Source organism: Varroa destructor, unplaced genomic scaffold (genome assembly GCF_002443255.2).
Source record: "Varroa destructor unplaced genomic scaffold, Vdes_3.0 BEIS01000007.1, whole genome shotgun sequence".
Lineage (NCBI taxonomy): Eukaryota > Metazoa > Arthropoda > Arachnida > Mesostigmata > Varroidae > Varroa > Varroa destructor.
Genome location: NW_019211460.1, coordinates 14,297,511 through 14,317,646, shown reverse-complemented (window position 1 = coordinate 14,317,646; position 20,136 = coordinate 14,297,511). Strand labels below are relative to the sequence as shown.

Genomic DNA, 20,136 nt, shown 5'->3' with positions numbered 1-20,136 from the left:
TTCTGTGATGCGAGTGACTTTAGGACAGTATTTAGGGTCCAACAATGTATCTCGTCTCCTAGTGCTAGTTCGGACCGCGAAGTCGCTAGCAAAAAAGCGAGCCAGCCAGCCAGCCAGCCAGCTGTAGATTGGATACTTTGTACACAAATGAAATATAGACGAGAAGACCAATTTGTGTATATTTTGCTCTTTCTCGTGTTGATTCCGTTTCCGAGTAGAGATCTTTATTGGTGGCCGTCTGGTATGATTTGATACACTGAAAAGTCTTCAGAACCGGAGCAGAAGTGGCAAAGGAAACTAACCTATTTGTGTTAACCTGTTTCTTTTAAAACAAGCGAGAAGCAAGAAGCCAAGCGGGTCTTTGGATACTGAAGTTGCACTTAAATACCTCGAGAACTTCAGCATTTATATAGACTAAACTTGTCGATCATTTTTGTACTTCTTTAAAGCGCAGACACGGTAAAAATCATGCTTCTCTTTACGAGAGTCTTCCTCTGTAAACGGTGCGATAGTTCCGTAGCCGTCTACCACCCTGACTTGATTCTGTTTGATTATCTAGTGAGCATCGACCATAACGGCAGCGCTTTAAGGACAACCTGCTCATACTTAGACATTTGAATTTATTGAAACGAATATTATTTTTCTGTATTGGTCAAATTAATAAATTAAAAAAAAAAAAAAAAAACAGACTTTCCTTTTGCATATCGTTTTATCTTGTGAACCTGGAATGTCCTAAAGCCTATTTCCCAAAGTTGGCCATACTTAAGTATAGGGTTGCTGCCCATACGTTTTTTGCGATTACAAGAAGAACGTGTAATAATGACATAGTTAATACCTTTCAAGTTTGCTGACCAGCATCGGATCATTTATAGATTTTAACCCTGCTTTGGACATCGACATCACTGAATGTCGGGGCCGATTTTCGCAAACGTGAAGTTTCATTAAACCAAATTTGGATAGATTTCAATGGTTCTTAGGAATTAATTTACTTAACAAGTAGTTGTAGTGATAAATTCCGTATAGCATCGCTTTACTCCATCGAATGCTTATTTCTCAGACAGAAAATCCGTGCCGCTCGTTTCATAAAATACGTTGTCCATTGTGCTCCCGACACAAGGTAAGTTCGGTCATGAAGGACCACCAAAAAATCCTGCTTAGACGTGACTTGCGGTTCATTATTTATGTCGCTCGTATTGGTCACTTCATAATTTCTCCAGCGGTTAGCCATTAGTAATTAATTTAATTAAAATGGCCGTTCGACCATTTACTTATATGATCTGCGTACATCTGATCGTATACTCGACTACATTTTGTGACAACAGTGTGTATGTGTCTGATCTAATGGCCCTACTGAAACTCGCTCCTTTAAACCTAGTTTCCTACGACTAAACCTATAATTCGTTACCTACCTTTGTCGGAACTTCCAACGATGCTAGGGTCCATCTGTTTGCGAAACACACGGTCTTAAGTGTACCATTAAAGCACAAACCCTTTATCTGCACTGTATTAAGCAGTCTGCATCAGATTTTTTGGCGAATCTAATTTGTAAACCATTAGAAAAGTAACTTTAGCTAAAATTTTCTGACCTGACTACTTCCCTTTTCCTTCCGAGAGTACATGTTTCTACACAAATAGTAGAGGTTTTTTTTGGTTGTACGCAGTGCTCATATAGACCTATGAGTATAAATGCGCACGATATCTTGAGAGTTTTCGATCGACCGGCATCATCCTACTACACACCGTCTAAGCGTTCTTTACTCTTCCGCTCCGGATTTATGGATATCCTTGCTGAGTTCCCCCTTCTCCGTATTGATCTGCTATTATTTCGTGCCTAATTCTATAAAAGATATTAATTAATGGGTGGTAACTTTTTCTCTCCGAAGGGTAAATGATTTCCACACGTCGCAGTGCTATCGCCTCCGCTGTGCTAAAAAAAACTAAAACTCCTGTCTGAAGAGTGATACCCGTTCTATCGACGAAGCTGGAGACGAGCAGAAACTGAATTAGCAAAAACACAAGCTGATATCGTAGTATCTTTGGGTAAAACCTTAAAAAGGCAAATAGTTTATTTTCGTAAACGGTCGCGAGGTCATTCTGATGTGTGTTTGCTGGTATTTCCTCAAATTGCTGTTGTACAACGTCTACAACGAAGCAAACAAATTGAACGTATTCGAATCGAATGGTAAGAGTACGTTTTCATTATAACCTAATACCTAGCTTTTGTTTTTTACGTTTGTTTCCCTCGTAAAGAATGAGGAAGCTTTCATTTCCTATGGAGGATTCCCGGTGTCTAGCGATATGATCCAGTCTTTTCAGATCTCTACAAGAGCCCATCTTGAATTGCTGGAACAAACTCTACCTTGAGCTTTGTGTATTTGACGATTTTTGGTTGTCGTTAATTTCAGTTGGGATAACCGATTGTTGCTAAAGATACAACTAAAGAAATAGATTTGTATGCCGTTTGTTATCAATCGTATCGAGTTGAGGATTGCGTAGCAACTGCTAGCAGTCTAAGGCAGAAGTATCATTTGTTCGTAGGTAGAAAAAACCGGCACAATGATTCCGCAACCAAACTTTCCAACTTTCCAAACTTTTATTAAGTTTGGAAAATTCATTATGTCCTTGGTAGTTACATGCAAAACATTTTACATGGAATCCTATAACGATATTAATTACACGCAGAATTATTTCCGGCCCGGCGAGATACCAGCAAAGAAACAAAAGAAACCTTTACCTCGCGAAATCGTTTTTGTAATAAAAATAAAAACTTGATCAGTAGAGTAACGGCTCAGTCACTCTGGCAAATAATTTTTTATGTGGTAATAAGGTCCGGCCTCTAATTGCTGCAAGCTCTCTATGTTTATTAAATCAACAGGCCACTATGGATGACTTTTGCGGATCTCCCTTCTGGGTGAGTTATCTTTTCGGTCTGTATGTACTTGTATGTATATGTAATTTAACGTGGGGATTGAGATGAATGATCAGTTTTAGGGGGTTCTGAAACTGGAGTTGAAACTACACGTGGTTTGAATTTCAACAACTGCTTCACTTTAAAACGGTGCTACCCACCGATAGCGAAAAACGCCAGTGCCGCTTTCTACGTTTTAAAAAATGGGTTGTTACTAATTATTAGTATTTGTGATTTACATCATTTATATGATTTACAAAGCTGCCATTCTAGATTGTAGCTAGAAACTTTTAGAAGCTGTATAATCGTTTATTTCCTTTAAGGAATTTCGGAGCTAGCCGAATTCACGTATATCCATTTGTCGGAAGTTTTTGTCGAGGATTTTTACCACACCCTATGTACACAGTGGAAATGGCGCCTGACACACCAGACTGTGAACTGGGACCCAGTTTGAAGATGGAAAATGTTTTCTATAAAAGAAAAAAGGTCATGTTGGGTCCACAATACTAGAGGAAAGCGCGGAAGTTTTGTGCCTACGGGGCCAAGCGCGCGCATCTCTCGGCTTGCGTAGTACTGACGTCGAAAAGACTCCGCAGCCTGTGAGGTAGTCCAGGCTGAGGGTCGGTTAAATAACGTTACATTATCTATTGCGATTGTTGTAATATAGTCGTGTAATTTTAGGTAGTTTCGCTATCATGGCGGACTAACGACACATCACCAGATCTCCCCATATGCTTTCAACAAACGGTAGTTGCGTGGCTTCCAATTATTTTTATATGGATTACGGCACCGAAGGAATTTGTAATGTTGAGGTCCCAGCCGCGACTTCATTTCGTCACCAATACTCCATGGACTTGGTTTGGCCTAGGCCGAACGGTAGGGTTATTTTCTTTAATAGTCTTTAAATAAATGAATATACCGTAATTGAGCGTTAAAACTAATGTTTAGCTAAATAAATCATTCCCTATTAATTAGAAATGTACATAGTGCAAGGTACACTGGATATTTTCACGTTTCCAAGAGAATATTATCCCTGCGTTCCTAGTAGTATTATTCCTATAGCGATAAGCTTGAAAAATGAGGCAGGAAATGGCTTTGCTGAGTCGATGCAATACAAGGACGCATCTATCCAACGCATGACGACGAGCTTTAAAATACAACATATGACTATCTGATATTCAATGTTCAGATGTAACTCAGGATTGGATTTTACGAGAACGTTCCAGGAAGTAATTATAAATATCCATACTCTTGTTTCAGATAATAAGCGGTGCAGTGTTTGTTGTAAGCCTTTTCGAATTCCTGTTCATGATGATACAGTTGGACACTGGCCAGCCATTGCCACTCGTATACGTCGTGACACCTTTCGTGAAAGCGATAGCTGTTGTGAGTGATGAAGTCTGAACGATTTCGTTCAGATGCTTCTATACTATTCGTTTTCATTACTTCAGATCTTATATTTTGCATATTATGTGTGAAAAAATCGAGTGGTACCAATGAATCCTTCCATACGATTTGCCTCATGAAGTTAGAGAAGTCGTCAAGCACGTAACACAAAAGTTTATGATATCTATTAGCAGAAGACGATTGCTTTGACATCTATCGACCTAAAGGCTATGGCTCGTGAAACTACTTAGAATATTATTGTGTGTTTCAAAAGAGGCTTCAAATTATATGGAAACAATGCACGAAGTTGCATATTTCTCGTATGCACGCAATGATATGATGTGTCTTTCAAACGTTACAGCTTTTAGTATTTCTTCTCATGATGGCTAGTAAGAAAATCGGCCGACGTAATTCAGGAGGACCAGTTTGGCTCTTTTGGTTCTTTACGTTCGTCTCTGGCTGCTTCACCTACCAGACAATCCTTAGATCTTCCGATACTGGTTACCTTTTTACTGTAAGTAGAAATCAGCTTAGATCAATCAAAGATCGTGCTGATTCCGATTTGTTCATTGAACCCAAGTCGAATTATGCTCGATGCAGGTATTTCCGTACCTGTAGACAAAACAAATGATCTAGAAAAGCGTAGGTCGTGTGCGGGAGAATGAAGCATCAGCTACGAGGTGCACTTGTCCGTTTTTTCTTAGTTTAATGGCGACAGACATGTAGGTTCGATACGCTATAGAGAATTTACATTACAGAGACAGATTTAAGCAATTTGGACGGGGCAATTTTTACACGATTTTTAAAAAAGAAATTGTATGTACCAATGTGTCGTGTGAAGTACGCTACTGTGGAGCATTACAAAATATAATAATGCATGTAATGAAGAAAAAATAAAGCTTTCTCACTGAAAGTGCCCCTTGTCAAACAACGCCATTGTCAGTTAAAAAATGAACAGAGCCGTTTGTTTATAATGTGCTATATTATTTGAGTGCGTCAGTAATTAACCTGTTCTGTATTGCGTTTTGAGCTTGCTAAGATAACGTATGACTTTCCTGCAGTACGGTCCCAAGATATTCAGTAGTAACAGTGCGGTGCTGGCCATGTTTGTAATTTGCCTTACGACCCAGTTTTATCTGGTCATTGCTAACGTGGTACTCTTCAGCTTTGCGGATCCTCCGCCGATTCGGGTCGAAGAGACAGTTATCAAAGATCGGGTAAATATATTTCTGCTACCTAAACGAGTAGGGGTCCTGTATCGATAGAAACATTAGGTTAGAACTGATTTGCCCCGGTTCCGGCTTATAGCAACACTGCTATACTTCAGTGTATTACTAAGCTTACTACGACTAAACAATGCTTAGTTAGTGTCACTTAAAGTCTGGAAAATTTCTTATTTAATTCTATATTAAATATAAAAAATATAAAGATATATATATCTTCCAAAGGCATGCCTCATTCGTGGTATCGTGCGTGTCAGATAACTTAACCTCTTTCTTGCTGGATCTTAGCTTTCGATGAGAAGGCCGGACAAGGTGGCGTCGTTTCCATCGCAACTGTTGTTCTCATGGGTCACACCTCTTATGTACCGGGCGTTAAACGAAAGTCTTGAAATTGATGACCTTCCGACCACTGACAACGAACTTCTATGTGAGAACGCTTTTCAAGAACTCAACCGGCGCTTTATACAGAAGGAACCTGGAAAGCCGTATGTAATCGTTTTGTGATGAAATTATTCATGATTAATGAATGTAGGATTATACTCAAAGCTGGATTTTACTCAAGCAAGCATGAAGTATATTCTATACTCTTACGTCAGATGAGGCTTGATTACGAGGCCCTCTAACAAACAGATACCTGGATCGTGCTCTTCACTGTAGTATCATTACGTAGCAATGTATTATTATAATCAGGAATTTACTGCTCCAGTATGAAAATAACCTTAATGTTCATCTAGAATATTGGAGTCCACGATTAGCGCATCCCTATTTTGTCTGCAGCTCAGAGCGCGTTTTAGTAGCCAAACTGTAGTAACGACATAAGCCTCTTTACAGCCCATGAGACCTATAGCTTGTCCTGTCATGCGTACAATTATGCAGGAACGAAAAGTGCATGTGTATTTGTAAAAAAAAATTTCTATTTAGTGGCAGATAAATGTCATTGGTAAAATAATGAAATTCCTATGTGCTGTTCTTCCCACGTTCCAGCAGTTCAAACACAGAACTTTATAGGTAGTTATGACAGGCTGGCGCGTGTCCTTTTTGAGTCCAACGCCTGTAGGTGCCTATTTTTCTAACCGGCCTTTTCCGACAGGATCGCAAGGAGCAAGCGGAATGTTGTTGGAGCTCTTTGGAGAACATTCAACATCGAAATTTTACAGGGCTTGCTGATGAGTGCCGTGAACGATCTACTTCAATTTGCACGAATTGCTATATTCCAAGCTATGATCAACTTGCAGAACACTACGACCACCGGAAGCCAATTCGAAAAACAGTGGAAGTTCGTGTTTTACGGGGCAATTTCATTCATTCTGGTCTCTGGTCAGGCAATAGGTTCTTCCTACTACATTTACCATATGCAAAGCATTGCCATTCGGGTACACACAGCTTTGATGTCGGCTGTTTACAGGTGGGCATATTTCATTTACTAATCAATATGCTCGCTTCAAATTAACGCAGATTCAATTTTTTTTTCTTCTTACGATAAGGTTGTTTCCTAAAAGCAAGCTTTCAATGGCTGGTCAATGGAAACCGTTTATGAAATTCTATTCGTGGCATCATAATAGCGTATTTGACTACTACAAAATGGGTTTCTTCAATCGAAGTAAAAGCCCAGCTGTGACAGTGCAGCGTTCAAAACCGCCTTGTTCAATATGTTTTTTGTATATATACCACTGCACGTTACTGTTGTTGTCCTTAAGAACCTTTAATCGTAACCTTAAAAAAATCGTTGTATATACAACTAGCGTATTCAAAAGTGACTCTTGCAGCTCTCGAATCGAAGGCGTTCGATGCTTTACTACGACTCCGTTGATTTATTCCGCGATAGCCCTTATTCTACATGTTGTTTATTGAGCATATATATATATATATATATTAGAAATACAAATTTTCATTTTTTCTTTTGTATGTGGTATGAACCATCGATGGAAGATACATTACAACTCAGCAGACCAAAATCAGCCATTTAGCTAAAGATCCATTGTCGACTATGCTTGGTGTCTGTCCGTCTCATAGGAAAGCCTTGGTCTTAGCAAGCACTTCAAAGACGTCGAGCGGTGAGCTCATTAATTTAATGGTAGAAGATTCATCTAGGCACAAAGAGCTGGTGATGATTGGCAACGCGGTTGTTTCAGCTGTTATAAAGATTTCACTCAATATAGTGTATCTCTACACAATTATTCAGTGGTCGTTGTTTGCTCCAATTGTCTTCACGATCTTACTGACGCCTATAAATTTCTGGATAATCACAGTCGTGACCAAACATCAGGTAAGGTAACTTTTTTTTTCTGTGACACAAAGTCGATTTCAATTTATTCGTATCGTATTAGGATCACTAATACAAAATACTGTATGATATTTAACGCAGATGGCCATGGCGAAGTTGAGAGACGATCGCTTCCAGATAATGAACGAACTTGTCGGTGGTATGAGGGTCCTGAAGCTTTATGGATGGGAGTTAGGTTTCCGTGACATTATACAAATGATCCGAGTAAAGGAGGTGAAAATGATCCGTAAGGTTCAGTCAGCCATGGCTCTACTGATAATTCAATGGCGATTAGCACCAGTGTTTATGACAATGGCAGCTTTCTATTGTTATGTTCTTGTCAACGATAACAAAGGAATGGATTCCGATATCGCATTCATCGGATCCCAGATCATCGCTGAGTTGGGGATGTCCATCGGCAAGTATTATAGCATTACAAAGATTCATTATCGAGCTGTTACTTCGAAAACAGGCGCAGCTCGTTAGTTTATTCATTCTGGTATAATGGATCAGGTACATTCGTCTATATAAAACAGTTGCGAAGCGGATTACTGCCAACTGTGTCGGATCTACATTACGCAGTTTTCAAAAGTTAAATGATGATAACTTGTAATACTCTGTTCACCACAAACAGCAATGGTACCACAGATCTTCACTACGATATACCAGAGTCGCATAAGCGTTCGTAGGATGAATGCATATCTCAATTCCGATGAGATTGATCCGTACGTTATTCGTATCGTAGAAACAGGCTCCGCTGATCGTAATGCCACAACGCTGCTAGTAGAGAATGGAACGTTTGCATGGACCAGGTGTAAGTGAATCTTGTCTCAGATAAGTGCTTTGTCCTTGATTTGCTCGAATAGAAATAGGACATGGCTGCTAGTTCCTGGTCTCCTTAATTAATTAAAGGAGACCAGGATTAATTATAGAGCAAAATTGAATTGGCGCATTGTCTCGAACTAAAGCGCCGATGTTCACCGGAGTTACAACTGGCTAACCTATAAAATTGAGGTGACAACATCCGAATAGCATAGATAAGCAGTCAAACAGAATAGATTTCGTACAGGAATCGTACAAAAAAAGCCAATGAGGAACAAATAAAAAGGTCTGTGCTAGTGTCAACCTCACCAAAGAAAAAAAACCCCAGAGCGTTTTTACTAGAATGAAAAACGCACACAGAAGATGAAGCTTACGTAAATATGCAGATGTGCTTCCCAAGTGCTGTTCTGTAATAATAACGAATCCTTCATGTCAAGTAACACGATGGTATCGGTAGCGATGATTAATCTCTGCTTTTGTTCGATATTATCTTGGCAAGCACTCGGGAAAGGCGAAAAGCAGTTTGTCCTGCGTGATATCAATATAGCGGTCAAGAGAGGTCAATTGCTTGCTGTAGTAGGCGCAGTCGGCTCAGGAAAAAGTACTCTACTTAATGCGATTATGGGAAACTTGACGAAGCTCAGCGGACGGGTGTCGGTTTGCGGTACGTAGGGTTATTGAAGAATAAGCTACTTATGTGTCACAAACAAGGAGGTCTACTTGTAATACAAGCTTTAATAGCTATCGCCAGAATATAACAACGACGACACTCGGGAAATGACGACTGTAAATATCTATCGTAATCCATCATTTTTAGATATGGACAAACAGTAAATGGAGAAATTACAACTGCATCGATACCGCAGCCTGTGCGACATGTCTTATATTTTGCCATATGAAACAAGCGGGTCTTGCTGCTCGTACTTTATTATGTCAGATTAAATAATCTGTTTTTTTTTTCATCCAGTGTTTTTACACCGCAAATACTGAGAAATCGGTATTAACGAATTGTTTTCAAAACGTCGATTTTTGCGAAATCAGCTTAATACTACCTGACTAATTCAAGTTATGAGGCTCGTAATAGACAACCTTGAGTTTTAGATGCTTTTATCAAAGCAGTTCGATTAGCTAACAGTTATATCATTGATGAAAAATGTTTGTCCTTTATCCCAAGTATTTACTAGGCTTGGCTTTTCAAGCCGGTAAAAAAGGTAGGAATGCGCGAGCTTTTTGTTGTGAGGAGATCTCAAAGGAATAGACCTATGTTGAAGGCTTTTTGCGTGTGCACTGACGGCATTCATGCAGGTAAGATAGCATACGTTCCACAGCAAGCATGGATCTACAATGTGAGCCTTCGTGACAACATCCTATTCACGAAGCCTTTCGACAAAGAAAAATACGGCAAGATCCTCAAGGCTAGCGCACTTCTCCCCGACATGAAAGTTTTGCCTGCTGGAGACCTGACCGAAATTGGTGAGAAAGGAATTAATCTGTCGGGTGGCCAAAAGCAACGAATTTCGATTGCGCGCGCCTGCTACGCCGAGGCAGACGTCTACCTTTTTGATGATCCTCTTAGTGCGGTTGACGCGCACGTCGGAGCACATCTTTTTGAACAAGTTTGTAAATCCTAGTATTTACTTTTTTCTTCCTTTGATTCGCTCAGTGTGTGTAATAGTGGAATACGCATAGCGTTTTCGGTGCTTAATAGGGTGAGATTACATTTCTTTACTACATGTTGGTAGATATTTGATTAGACAGCTGGCTTTCAATATGAAACAGTGTCTACGCCGGGATTTAGGCCTAGATCATCACGTGGTCCTGAAACACTAAGCAGTTAAAGGTTGTGTGAGAAACTGCATAAATCGTGGATAAGGTAAGCTTCAGGATAAGGTAATTGCGTTATTATGTTCATAAATGAACCTGTCTACGCTCTTTTCTCTGTCTACCACTGTTCTCCTTTTGAAACTCACTCGTTCAATAGGTGTTGGGACATTCTGGAATATTGGCAGACCGGACCAGAGTGTTAGTAACACACAGCGTATCATTCCTTCCGTTCGTCGATCATATCGTTATGCTAAAGGAAGGTAGAATAATTGAACAAGGCACGTTTATTCAACTTGTGAAAACTAATGGCGCATTCAGCGAACTTGTTCGACAACTGGAGGGTCAGCAGGATAAGGTGAATAGTATTTGTCTCGTTAAAGAAACAATCACGCAGTTATCTAAAGCTACAAGTTACGTTACCCCTTCTGTTTCGTTAGGATCTCGGAATTAAATGGGCACATGTATGAAAAACTACGTGATGTCCGACGCAAGGCCCATTCAAACGAATAACCCTCAATAAGGCGCGGTTTTTTCAAGTCGAATTTAGTTTTTCGTAGTAAAATAGCATTTCTGCTCATCTCTGCACAGTTCGGCGAGCCTGGCAAACTCTCTATGCCGTCCGTCGCCATGATACCTTTGTCCATCGACGAACTGCTTTTTGTGACCGTGTACTCATCTGGCAATCCCTGCTATTTAATATTAGCTATTCATAATTTGTGCTACACTCGGAAGATCAGCTGGGGCAAAGTCAGGCTATACTTCTTAGACAGTTCCGTATCAGAGTTAAATGTCTTAACGGTGATACAGAGAGTAGTATTCAAATTATTAATGGAAGTACTGTCAACAAATGGATGTGTTAAATCCATAAGTAAATTGGACCACATATGGTAATGAAGTGAGCCTATCTTTGTATAAAATTTGCTTCTTGATTTCTGTGAAGGAAGGTGCAGCCGGGCCGTCAAAGGAAACAGCAGATTTTGAGGGAATCAGCGCGCTAGGAGCAAATGTCGTACGTAGCAAACCATGATCAAGATCCCGCGGGCCTCTGCAACGAATAATTAGTCTAAGAAATAGCCAATAGCAATATTGACGGTGAAAAGGAGACGGGCAAGCTAAATTAGCCGTTCTTACAAATTGCCAGCTATTATTCAGTTACCTTTGTCTCTCAAGCTAGACGAACTAACTTAACAAAACTTTTTTTTTCATTTTTTTTTAACGATAAGCAGGATTACTGCTGTTGACGTGTACATGGTAGAAACAGTTGCTATTTAACCAAGTTATGGTACTCTGTAAAATGGCTATATAACGTGTGCACGATGGCACGTCGACGTTTACCTGGTAAATAAAAAAAAAAATGACTAACTTCAACTGGTGACAAGTTAGCATATTTTATTCGCATTGTTATACCTGATATTTCCACTTCAATTGTGGACATTTTACAGTCGAAGAGAGCTGCGCAACTCACACAGGCAGAAGATGTGAAAGTTGGTGCGGTGGAATGGCATGTTTACTTTGGTTATTTGAGTGCCATTGGATGTTTGTGGCCAACAGCGATCCTATTTTTCTCCGTACTATCGGCTGTCCTGTCTTTCGTGTCCTTAATATGGTTACATTACTGGGCTCGTGATCTGCCTGGACCAGGTCAGTCAATCTATGAATGGTGTACGTTCGGCAGCGAAAACAGACGCAGTCCGTTGAAAAGGCTAGCTATCTGAAGCAATGGCGATATCGAATAGAGTATTTATAGCCACGCTCTTTGTCAATTAGCGGAGCTGATAGTGCAGATTACTGGTAAATCTTGTTTATATATATATATATATATATATATATATAAACACTACCTGTACTTCTGCTTCCAATATCGACAGCAATGGGTTCTTGTTAGTTTCAAAACAGATGCCCCTTTTTAATGGCACAATCGATTATAGAAGTATTCTTTAATGCTTTAGTTGATACAGTTGTGTAGTATATACATGTGAGTGTACAAATAGGAATATCTAAATTTAAATCCTTTCTAAAGAACTTACATACATAGAGAGATAAGGGAATATAAGGGGCGGAAGAATTTCTTTATAAATAAATCTCATAAGGTTTATCAGCTGTGCTGGTGATAGTGACTGGAAATACGTGTGCAATATCTGACAAAGTAAACACTGGAGCTTTTTTTTTTGATGAAACGTTGGCATCGATAGCTAATTTTTTTCAGGGCTAACGGGCTAAGTTTTACTTAACTAATAAATTTGCAGTAACGAAATAATTTTATGGCTTCAAAATCAGACTTTGTTTTGAATTTTTTGAAATTTTGCGTCTCAGTTAAGCTATGCTGTGCTAAGGCTGTAATACCATATATGAAGAGCGTTAGTAGATAGCCATAGTGACTGTAGTGTTAATACAGACAGTTGCTGTCGTCCATTATCTAGCAGCTTAAGCTTAAGTGAGGATACCCAGATTTGCTGAAGGCTATTGTACCTAACGTAATTTCTGTCAATATTGTAACTGATGATGCCATTGACGAGCTCTACGTTGCACGGCTGTTGTCAGATATGATAAAAGCGTCAGTCCCATTATATTGAGGTCGTCAACTATCAAAAGCCTGTGGCTAGGGCTAGGCCTGATCTATACACGTGGCCCATGAAGGTTAGTTAACTAAGAAATCCATGAGAACGACAGTCTGTCTAAATTGTAGGTGAACCGTGCCTCCTCAAAACATAGGCACAGCAGAATTTAGCTAATTGCGTAAAATAGTCCTTGGTAAGCTCACCTTATGGGACAAATCCCGTTAGCCTTTCAGTATCACAGGCATCGTCTCAATGATCGTGCTGCTTAATTCATTCAGATGGAAAGGTGAACGTCCCACTACGAAACAATCGTATGATGGTGTATGGATTGCTGGGAATTGCCAATGCCGCGGCTCTTCTACTATGTTCAGTTGGTCGAAATTATGCGTCAATTAAGGCCGCAGTAACGTTCCACACAAAAGTCCTGTATAGCGTTCTGCGTTCCCCGGTCAGCTTTTTCGAGACGACACCGCTGGGCCGAATTGTAAATCGTTTTGCGAAGGATATCACCATCGTTGATCTAATGGTAGCGGATACGTTACACATGTGGGCTTTCGCGATCATCCAGGTTTGTTAGCTTGATTTTCAGCTTAACGAGTTCCTTTTTTCCTCGAAGTAGCTGAGTGAACCAAGTATCAACAAAGGACCCGTAGACGTTAGATAAATGCTGGCCGAAGTTTGACACTTCGGTGGCAGATCAACTTTAATTGTATTAACTATCACACAAAGAAAGTTATAAGTTTTCTCTCTGGATGTAACGCTTTTTCTATGAAACTTATTTATTGCAGTTATTAGTCGCCATCTTTATGATAGGCGGACATATACCGATGTTCATCACTTCGGCAGTACCGCTTGCCGCTTTATATTATGGCTTTCAACTGCTTTACATTGCACTGTCCCGGCAGCTTCAGCGACTGACTTCAATTTCGTTTTCGCCAATTTTCTCACATTTTACTGAAAGTTTTTCTGGTATCTCAATCATTCGGGCATTTGAAGTTGAGAAAGCGTTCGTTAAGGAGTCATGCAAGCGTCTTGATGAAAGTGTGCGATGCACTTACGCCAGTCTCGCTGCCGAACGGTTAAGTTTTTTTACAACCATGATTTTTTACCAGAAAGAGGAATAGGTTTCTTTAGTCTACGCTTAGTCTACGCATGCTCTTAAAAATGTGTGTGTATGTGTGTGATTGAAATAGTCCCTGGTTTTGATTGGTCTCATACTTGGATCATATATATATATATATATATATATATATAAAATTTTAAGTGTGTAATGCGATATGCGTTCCTTATAGAGGAATCAGAGGAGCTAACACTTTCTGATAGTTAGGCCGACCCAATAACATAAGTGCGCATGCAGAGGCTGCGGCTAATTCGATTAGGACAGCTGATAACTACAATATAGTGCCTACAACGTTCATGAAACCCTATGAGAAGATAAGTTTCAAAGATAAGCTCTTAGCCGCTAATTTTGTTCTGTAAGTACATGCTCAGATAGCGGTGTTCACTTGAAAATAGGAAACGAAAGAAATTCGTTTCGGGACGTCGAACTATCGCTTAAACATTGAAGGGTGGGCGCGATTGGCAACCTTAACGCCAACTGGAACGTATTTGCTAGATTGTTGCTAGATAGGTTGTGTTAACCTTCTGGAGATATGTGTCTGTGAAAATCAACCTAGGATATAGAGCTTTTATTGATTTAGAGATACATTCAGCTTATTTTTGTGTTGCTTATTTGAAATTTCTTTGTTAACACTCATTATTTTCTGACAAACAGATGGCTTAGTGTTCGGATGGAGGTATGTGGCAGTCTAGTAGTTCTATTCGCCTGTTTGGTTATGGTCTACTATGGCGAAAAAATCTTAAGCGCAGAGAATGTTGGCATGATATTTTCATTTGCTATGAGAGTCACCGCAACGCTAAATGGAATCGTCCGGAGTAACTCACAAATTGAAACTGCTTTCGTCTCCGTTGAACGTCTTATCGAGTACATGAATCTCCCAAGTGAGGTACTGAAAGGGTTATGCCGGTCATGTCGAACGCAAAATGCTAATACTTCTTTCTCACGTCCAGCACAGTAGCCTTAGACACGTTCCTTTTGTAGTCAAACCAAAACCTCGAATGAATTACGTAGTATTTATGATGATTTCTTTGGCGCCTTATTGGGTTACGGACCCATTCCAACATATGCGTGCATAGGGTTCCACTGTGTGTTCCAGCAATCGTACGTAAACGCGTACGAACGTCAGGCTAGAATCTTTCACATTATTATCATACAATCAACTTCCCTATATCAAATAAGGCTTTAGACAAGGAAATTTCGCTGTTAGAAGAATTCTAAGTCTTCATCTCCATACAACCGTTTAGGCTGAATGGTCAATACGAGGTCAAAAGCCACCTGAAGAATGGCCTACTAAGGGTAAAGTTGTCTTCAAAAACTATTCGACGCGTTACCGAAATGGACTTCCTCTCGTCCTAAAAAACATATCGGCAACAATTCGCGCCGGTGAAAAGGTACGTGTATATTACACATTTTACGTCATGATCTGTCTAGCTCGGTTACGTAGATTAAAACTCAAGTAGCCGATTCTGTAGTACTGAAAATCTACCTTACAAGATCGACTATTTGTTTTTTTCTGCAAACAAACCTAATCGTCATCTAATAACTCGCTGTCGAGTAGCAGGATGTGACCACATTAAGCTTTAACATTTGTATGCGCAGTAATATAAAACAATTCGTGTCTATTGTATCTCAATGGTACTGGATTAGTGTGTCTAATGAAGTCATTTCGTCAAAAATACAGGTAAATTTTTAAAAATTCCAAGACCTTTCCCGGGATGGAATACACTTTCGGTAAATTTTTAGTTTTTTAATGGCTCCTTCAAGTAATAGATAATAATTGACCGCCCGAAGATAGCATAGCCTGAGAAGGCATGTATGTTTAAGGGTAGCCCATTCCGTAAAGAGACGTTGTGTGGCATATTTTAAGAGCTACGCTGAGATACTCACAAGCCGAGCGAAAATCGCCGTTTGTTTAGTACACCAAGTGAGTGCGTGACCGGGTGCTTGTGTATTCTATCATCATAAAAAAGAATTAATAGAGGATAAGATCACAAAAAGGATGAAAGATAACAATCGTGTATGCGTATCGGTGCGTGTAACTGGGGTTTTTGTTGCCAAATCTACCGCTTGACCATCTACAATGGACAGCTGCACTTCAGAATAAGTAGCAGAATTGAGCCATTACGCAAAACAAAGCACTGCGGGCTTAATAAAAACCCCATCGTCAAAAAAAATGGCCGCTTTAATGATCATTACAACATACCTGATCAAGTTGTTCCTGAGGTATATGCACCTAAGTGTAGAATCAGTGAAATGCTTCAGCTGCAACAAAGACTGCATAGTCTTTAGCATCGGACGTACGAAAGCGCTCCGAACGTGGAGGTTCGGTCACTTCATACTACCTTCAGCGAATACATATATCTGAGCCATATATAATAGCCGCAAGTTAGCCTAGGCCTTATTCTCAGCAGTAAAGGGAACTTCTCCGAGCAGTTGCGTCAGTAAACGAATATCTAAGACATGCTTTTTACGCTTCCAAGGATAGTGTCATAGCTCCGCCAGGCACTTCTGCCAAAAGGAAAAAGAAGATAACTAATTCCATGCCTGATTGTTTATATGTATTTTTATTTTATTTTTTCTATATACAGTAATAGCGACTGATACTGGTATTTTATTAGCTCTATTTGTGATAGAATCCTTCACGTTGACGCTGCTGAAAGGTCATCGAAATTCTTATTTGTTGCTGATCAGCAGCCATAGATTGAATTGAGAACCGCTTTCGGTCACAGTATCGTTTTAGTTAATTTTTAATTACTTATTAATTAGTACTGTTTTTCATATCTAGTAGTAGTTTAATATCTAATAGGTATTTTTTTATTCGCGCAGGTAGGCATTGTGGGTCGTACAGGCGCCGGGAAATCATCACTCACCCTGGCGTTGTTTCGCGTTCTGGAGCCAGCCAGTGGAAAAATCATCATTGATGGAATTGATATCCGCGACATCGGCCTTCATGATCTCCGGCACCGACTGACTATCATTCCACAAGATTCGGTTCTCTTTCGTGGCTCACTACGTCTCAATCTTGATCCGCTTCGTATGGTGAGGAAAGTCAATGTCTGTTTTTTTCAATTTCCAATAAGCTTTACGCGGACGAACTATCAGTTAGCAAGCAAGTAACGCATTTTTGCAGACAACTGATGCAGCTCGTAACCTCAACCTGGAAATTTTTAAGCTATTTCAGGAAATGACATATTTTATTTCAGAACTCTCTAGAGTACTCCAAATTTTTATTTAAATAAACCTAACGTGCTAACGTTTGGCAGTACAAAGACGAAGAGCTATGGCGTGCGCTTGAGCTGGCAAATCTGAAGACATTTGTCAGCAAGCTGCAATCTGGTACAGATACGAAAGGCCTGAGTTTTCTGGTGGCAGAGGGTGGGACAAATCTCTCGATGGGGCAACGCCAGTTGTTGTGTCTCGCTCGTGCGTTGCTACGCAAAAGCCGTATTTTAGTCATGGATGAGGCAACGGCTGCTATTGACCAGGAGACGGACGAATTGATCCAGAAAACTATTCGAAAAGAGTTCCAGTCCTGTACCGTCCTGACCATTGCGCATCGCTTAAACACTATTATTGACTATGACAGGTACTTTAGCTCTATTCCGCTGTATAGTAGCAGTGGTTAAGCCTATTCTCTAATTTAAAATGTCATATGTTAACGTTTAAGTGTACGCAAAAACCGACTGCAAAGAAAATAAGCCTAGAGGTTTTTCCAGTTTTGTATGGCTGTGCCCACCCTGAACTTGTTAGATCCGCATGAAACAATACTACGACGAAGATTGGCTTTCGTTGTATCAAAATTTTAGCTACCAAGAATATGCCTATGTCAAACTTCTACTTTTTAATGCAGAAGATCTTATTTTATGACAAAGATCTTCTACGTACGTTTACGTTCGGTCCAATTACGCCATTTCCGTTTTATTAAGCATAATTTAAAAAGCAGACATATCCATTGTATAGTAAGCAGGCACTCTTTCCTATACAAAATAGTGCGGCGCCCGTTCCTTGCTTTATGCTAGTACTTATAGCTGCACACCTATTGTTCCACTGGGAGCAGCAGGTGAACCAGTGGAACAATAGGTGTGCAGCTATAAGTCTGGCGTCAAACACAAAAAAGGAAATTATATTAGATAATCTACTACAATTGTAGCAGATCAAACAATGGAATTTCTAGCGCTTAAATTATTAAGAGACTCTTATTTGTAGCTGATCATGCGCATCAACTGCACGAAAAGTGCATTACTAAAATCTTAATTAATAGATATTGCTCTTTCAGGATAATGGTTTTCGATAAAGGCCGAGTGGTGGAATTTGGGAAACCGGCAACACTCCTTCAGGATCCAAACGGCATTTTTTATAGTATGGCGAAGGAAGCTAACCTCCTGGCGGCAGTCGTCGATAGGCCGACTGGTGCCGTTTCGCGGACACGCTAGTCTTGGCCGGCTCTGAAGTTACAATGAAGCTTCATTGGGTGTTACAATTTTATATATAAAAACATTTTGTCAGCTATTTTCATGTCTTCACAATAAGTAGCAGAGCAACTTTTGGTTACCTCCAGTTAGGTGTTTTAGGCTCCAATCTGCTGATGTTTCTATGCACCTAAAAGGCGTTAAGTGCCAGTTGTAGACAAATCCTTACAAAAAATAATTACCTATTAAATGTGGTTTAGAGAAAAGTGTTGCGAAGAGGCTCAAGGACGAGATGTTTGACAACCAAAGTGGGCAAAGCGGATGTTCCATCGGCGAACAGAGCGAATTTGCTAAAGGACCTGATGGCCTTTCCATTTCTAATAATAGATCCACCTCGTTTCCGTGTGTTTGAGTTGTCCTGCAACAGCGACAGTCGGCGAGTACCAATTACTGCCGCGTACGTCCCGTGTCGTATTTCAATTTTCTTATTTTATGTACATCGACACGTCCAACAAAGCCTCGCGTCAACATGGCGTCCATTCATGTACTTTAAAACGGCTGCATGATCAGCGAGACGGTAAACTCGCCGTTGTAGCGATTAACAGAACCACGATTGAAATTATGGGGTTGAGGCCATAAGACACGAGTTTAATATCGTGACGCCCGCCTGTACGCCACCTTAAGGCAGCAGCGCGAACTGTAGCACTTATCGTATGGTAGAATATCAGCAATGGCAGCTAATCACGTTTAAGGCCTTATTTACATTTATAGATGAGCTAGAGAGATTTGACGAGAGGGAACATACTCATTCTGTGTGTGGTAAACCTAGCAGAGCAAAGTTAAGGAATAGAAACCCTATATGATTAGAATGTAAGTACTTTGTAATTAAGGATACGAATGAAGCGATGAGGTATCACTGCTTTACCGTACGTGTTGAGTCTAGGTCGAAAGATCCCGGCCCTCCCGCCAAAATCCTTACCACGCAAAGGTTATTAGTATATCGGTATCGCACTGATTTGATTATTGAAAAGCAGTGGCTATCTGCTATAAATAAAGGCAACTGACTGTTGGTAATCTCTAAGTAAGGCTTAGATATCGCAATCAACAGGTTTTAGCTAGATACTTGGTTTCATATGCGGACATCTCAGGCTTTTATCTTGGCTTGGAAACAAATAAAACGTATCGTACAAAATATGCAGTCTTATGACGCCTTAAACATTCAGCTGTCGGAAAAAAGAAGCTATGTTCATATAGTTTTTCCATACACGTATATAGTACGTATTCCATACATGTATACGCGCTATGTACGTAGTAGCACGTACATAGCGCGTATATCGTGCATAGCTACATCAAACTGAAAGCGCACAGAAAGACAGATATGTGCCTTACTTGTGGTCGTCCCCAGATGCTCTTGTGCATTAGGGAAGGTTCAAGAAAGCGTAGCGTTTTTTCCCGCCATTGCAGCAGAGGAACGGAACTTGTTCAGTTAATAGAGTTAAAAATTGCGCATCGCATGAACTTTTTGTTCGTACATAACTTAATCAATTTGCTAGTGGATGCCAAAAGATTTCGAATATGTTTTAATATATTGAAAAAAAAAAAACAAGCAAAACGACTTTGTTT

The 20,136-nt window shown here is 40.0% G+C and overlaps 1 protein-coding gene across 3 annotated transcripts; it reads left to right on the top strand.

Annotated features, from left to right (window-relative positions):
* Positions 1-1,898: 1,898 nt before the first annotated feature.
* LOC111254085 (multidrug resistance-associated protein 1-like) lies at positions 1,899-18,601 on the top strand. Of its 3 annotated transcripts, XM_022814579.2 has the most exons (23): positions 1,900-2,182; positions 2,876-2,911; positions 3,590-3,784; positions 4,169-4,294; positions 4,656-4,808; positions 5,356-5,511; positions 5,806-6,002; positions 6,608-6,922; positions 7,531-7,783; positions 7,883-8,198; positions 8,415-8,594; positions 9,102-9,266; positions 9,908-10,218; positions 10,584-10,781; positions 11,367-11,435; positions 11,869-12,067; positions 13,263-13,552; positions 13,773-14,062; positions 14,759-14,990; positions 15,349-15,495; positions 16,931-17,143; positions 17,368-17,690; positions 18,381-18,601. In XM_022814579.2, the coding sequence occupies exons 1-23, from the start codon at positions 2,180-2,182 to the stop codon at positions 18,535-18,537; spliced, it is 4,524 nt and encodes a 1,507-aa protein (XP_022670314.1). In that variant the 5' UTR covers positions 1,900-2,179; the 3' UTR covers positions 18,538-18,601. The 3 variants fall into 3 exon arrangements, with proteins under 3 accessions (XP_022670317.1, XP_022670314.1, XP_022670316.1); XM_022814582.2 differs by lacking the exon at positions 17,368-17,690 and having other exon boundaries at positions 1,899-2,182; positions 18,381-18,522; XM_022814581.2 differs by lacking the exon at positions 3,590-3,784.
* The last annotated feature ends 1,535 nt before the right edge of the window (positions 18,602-20,136 follow it).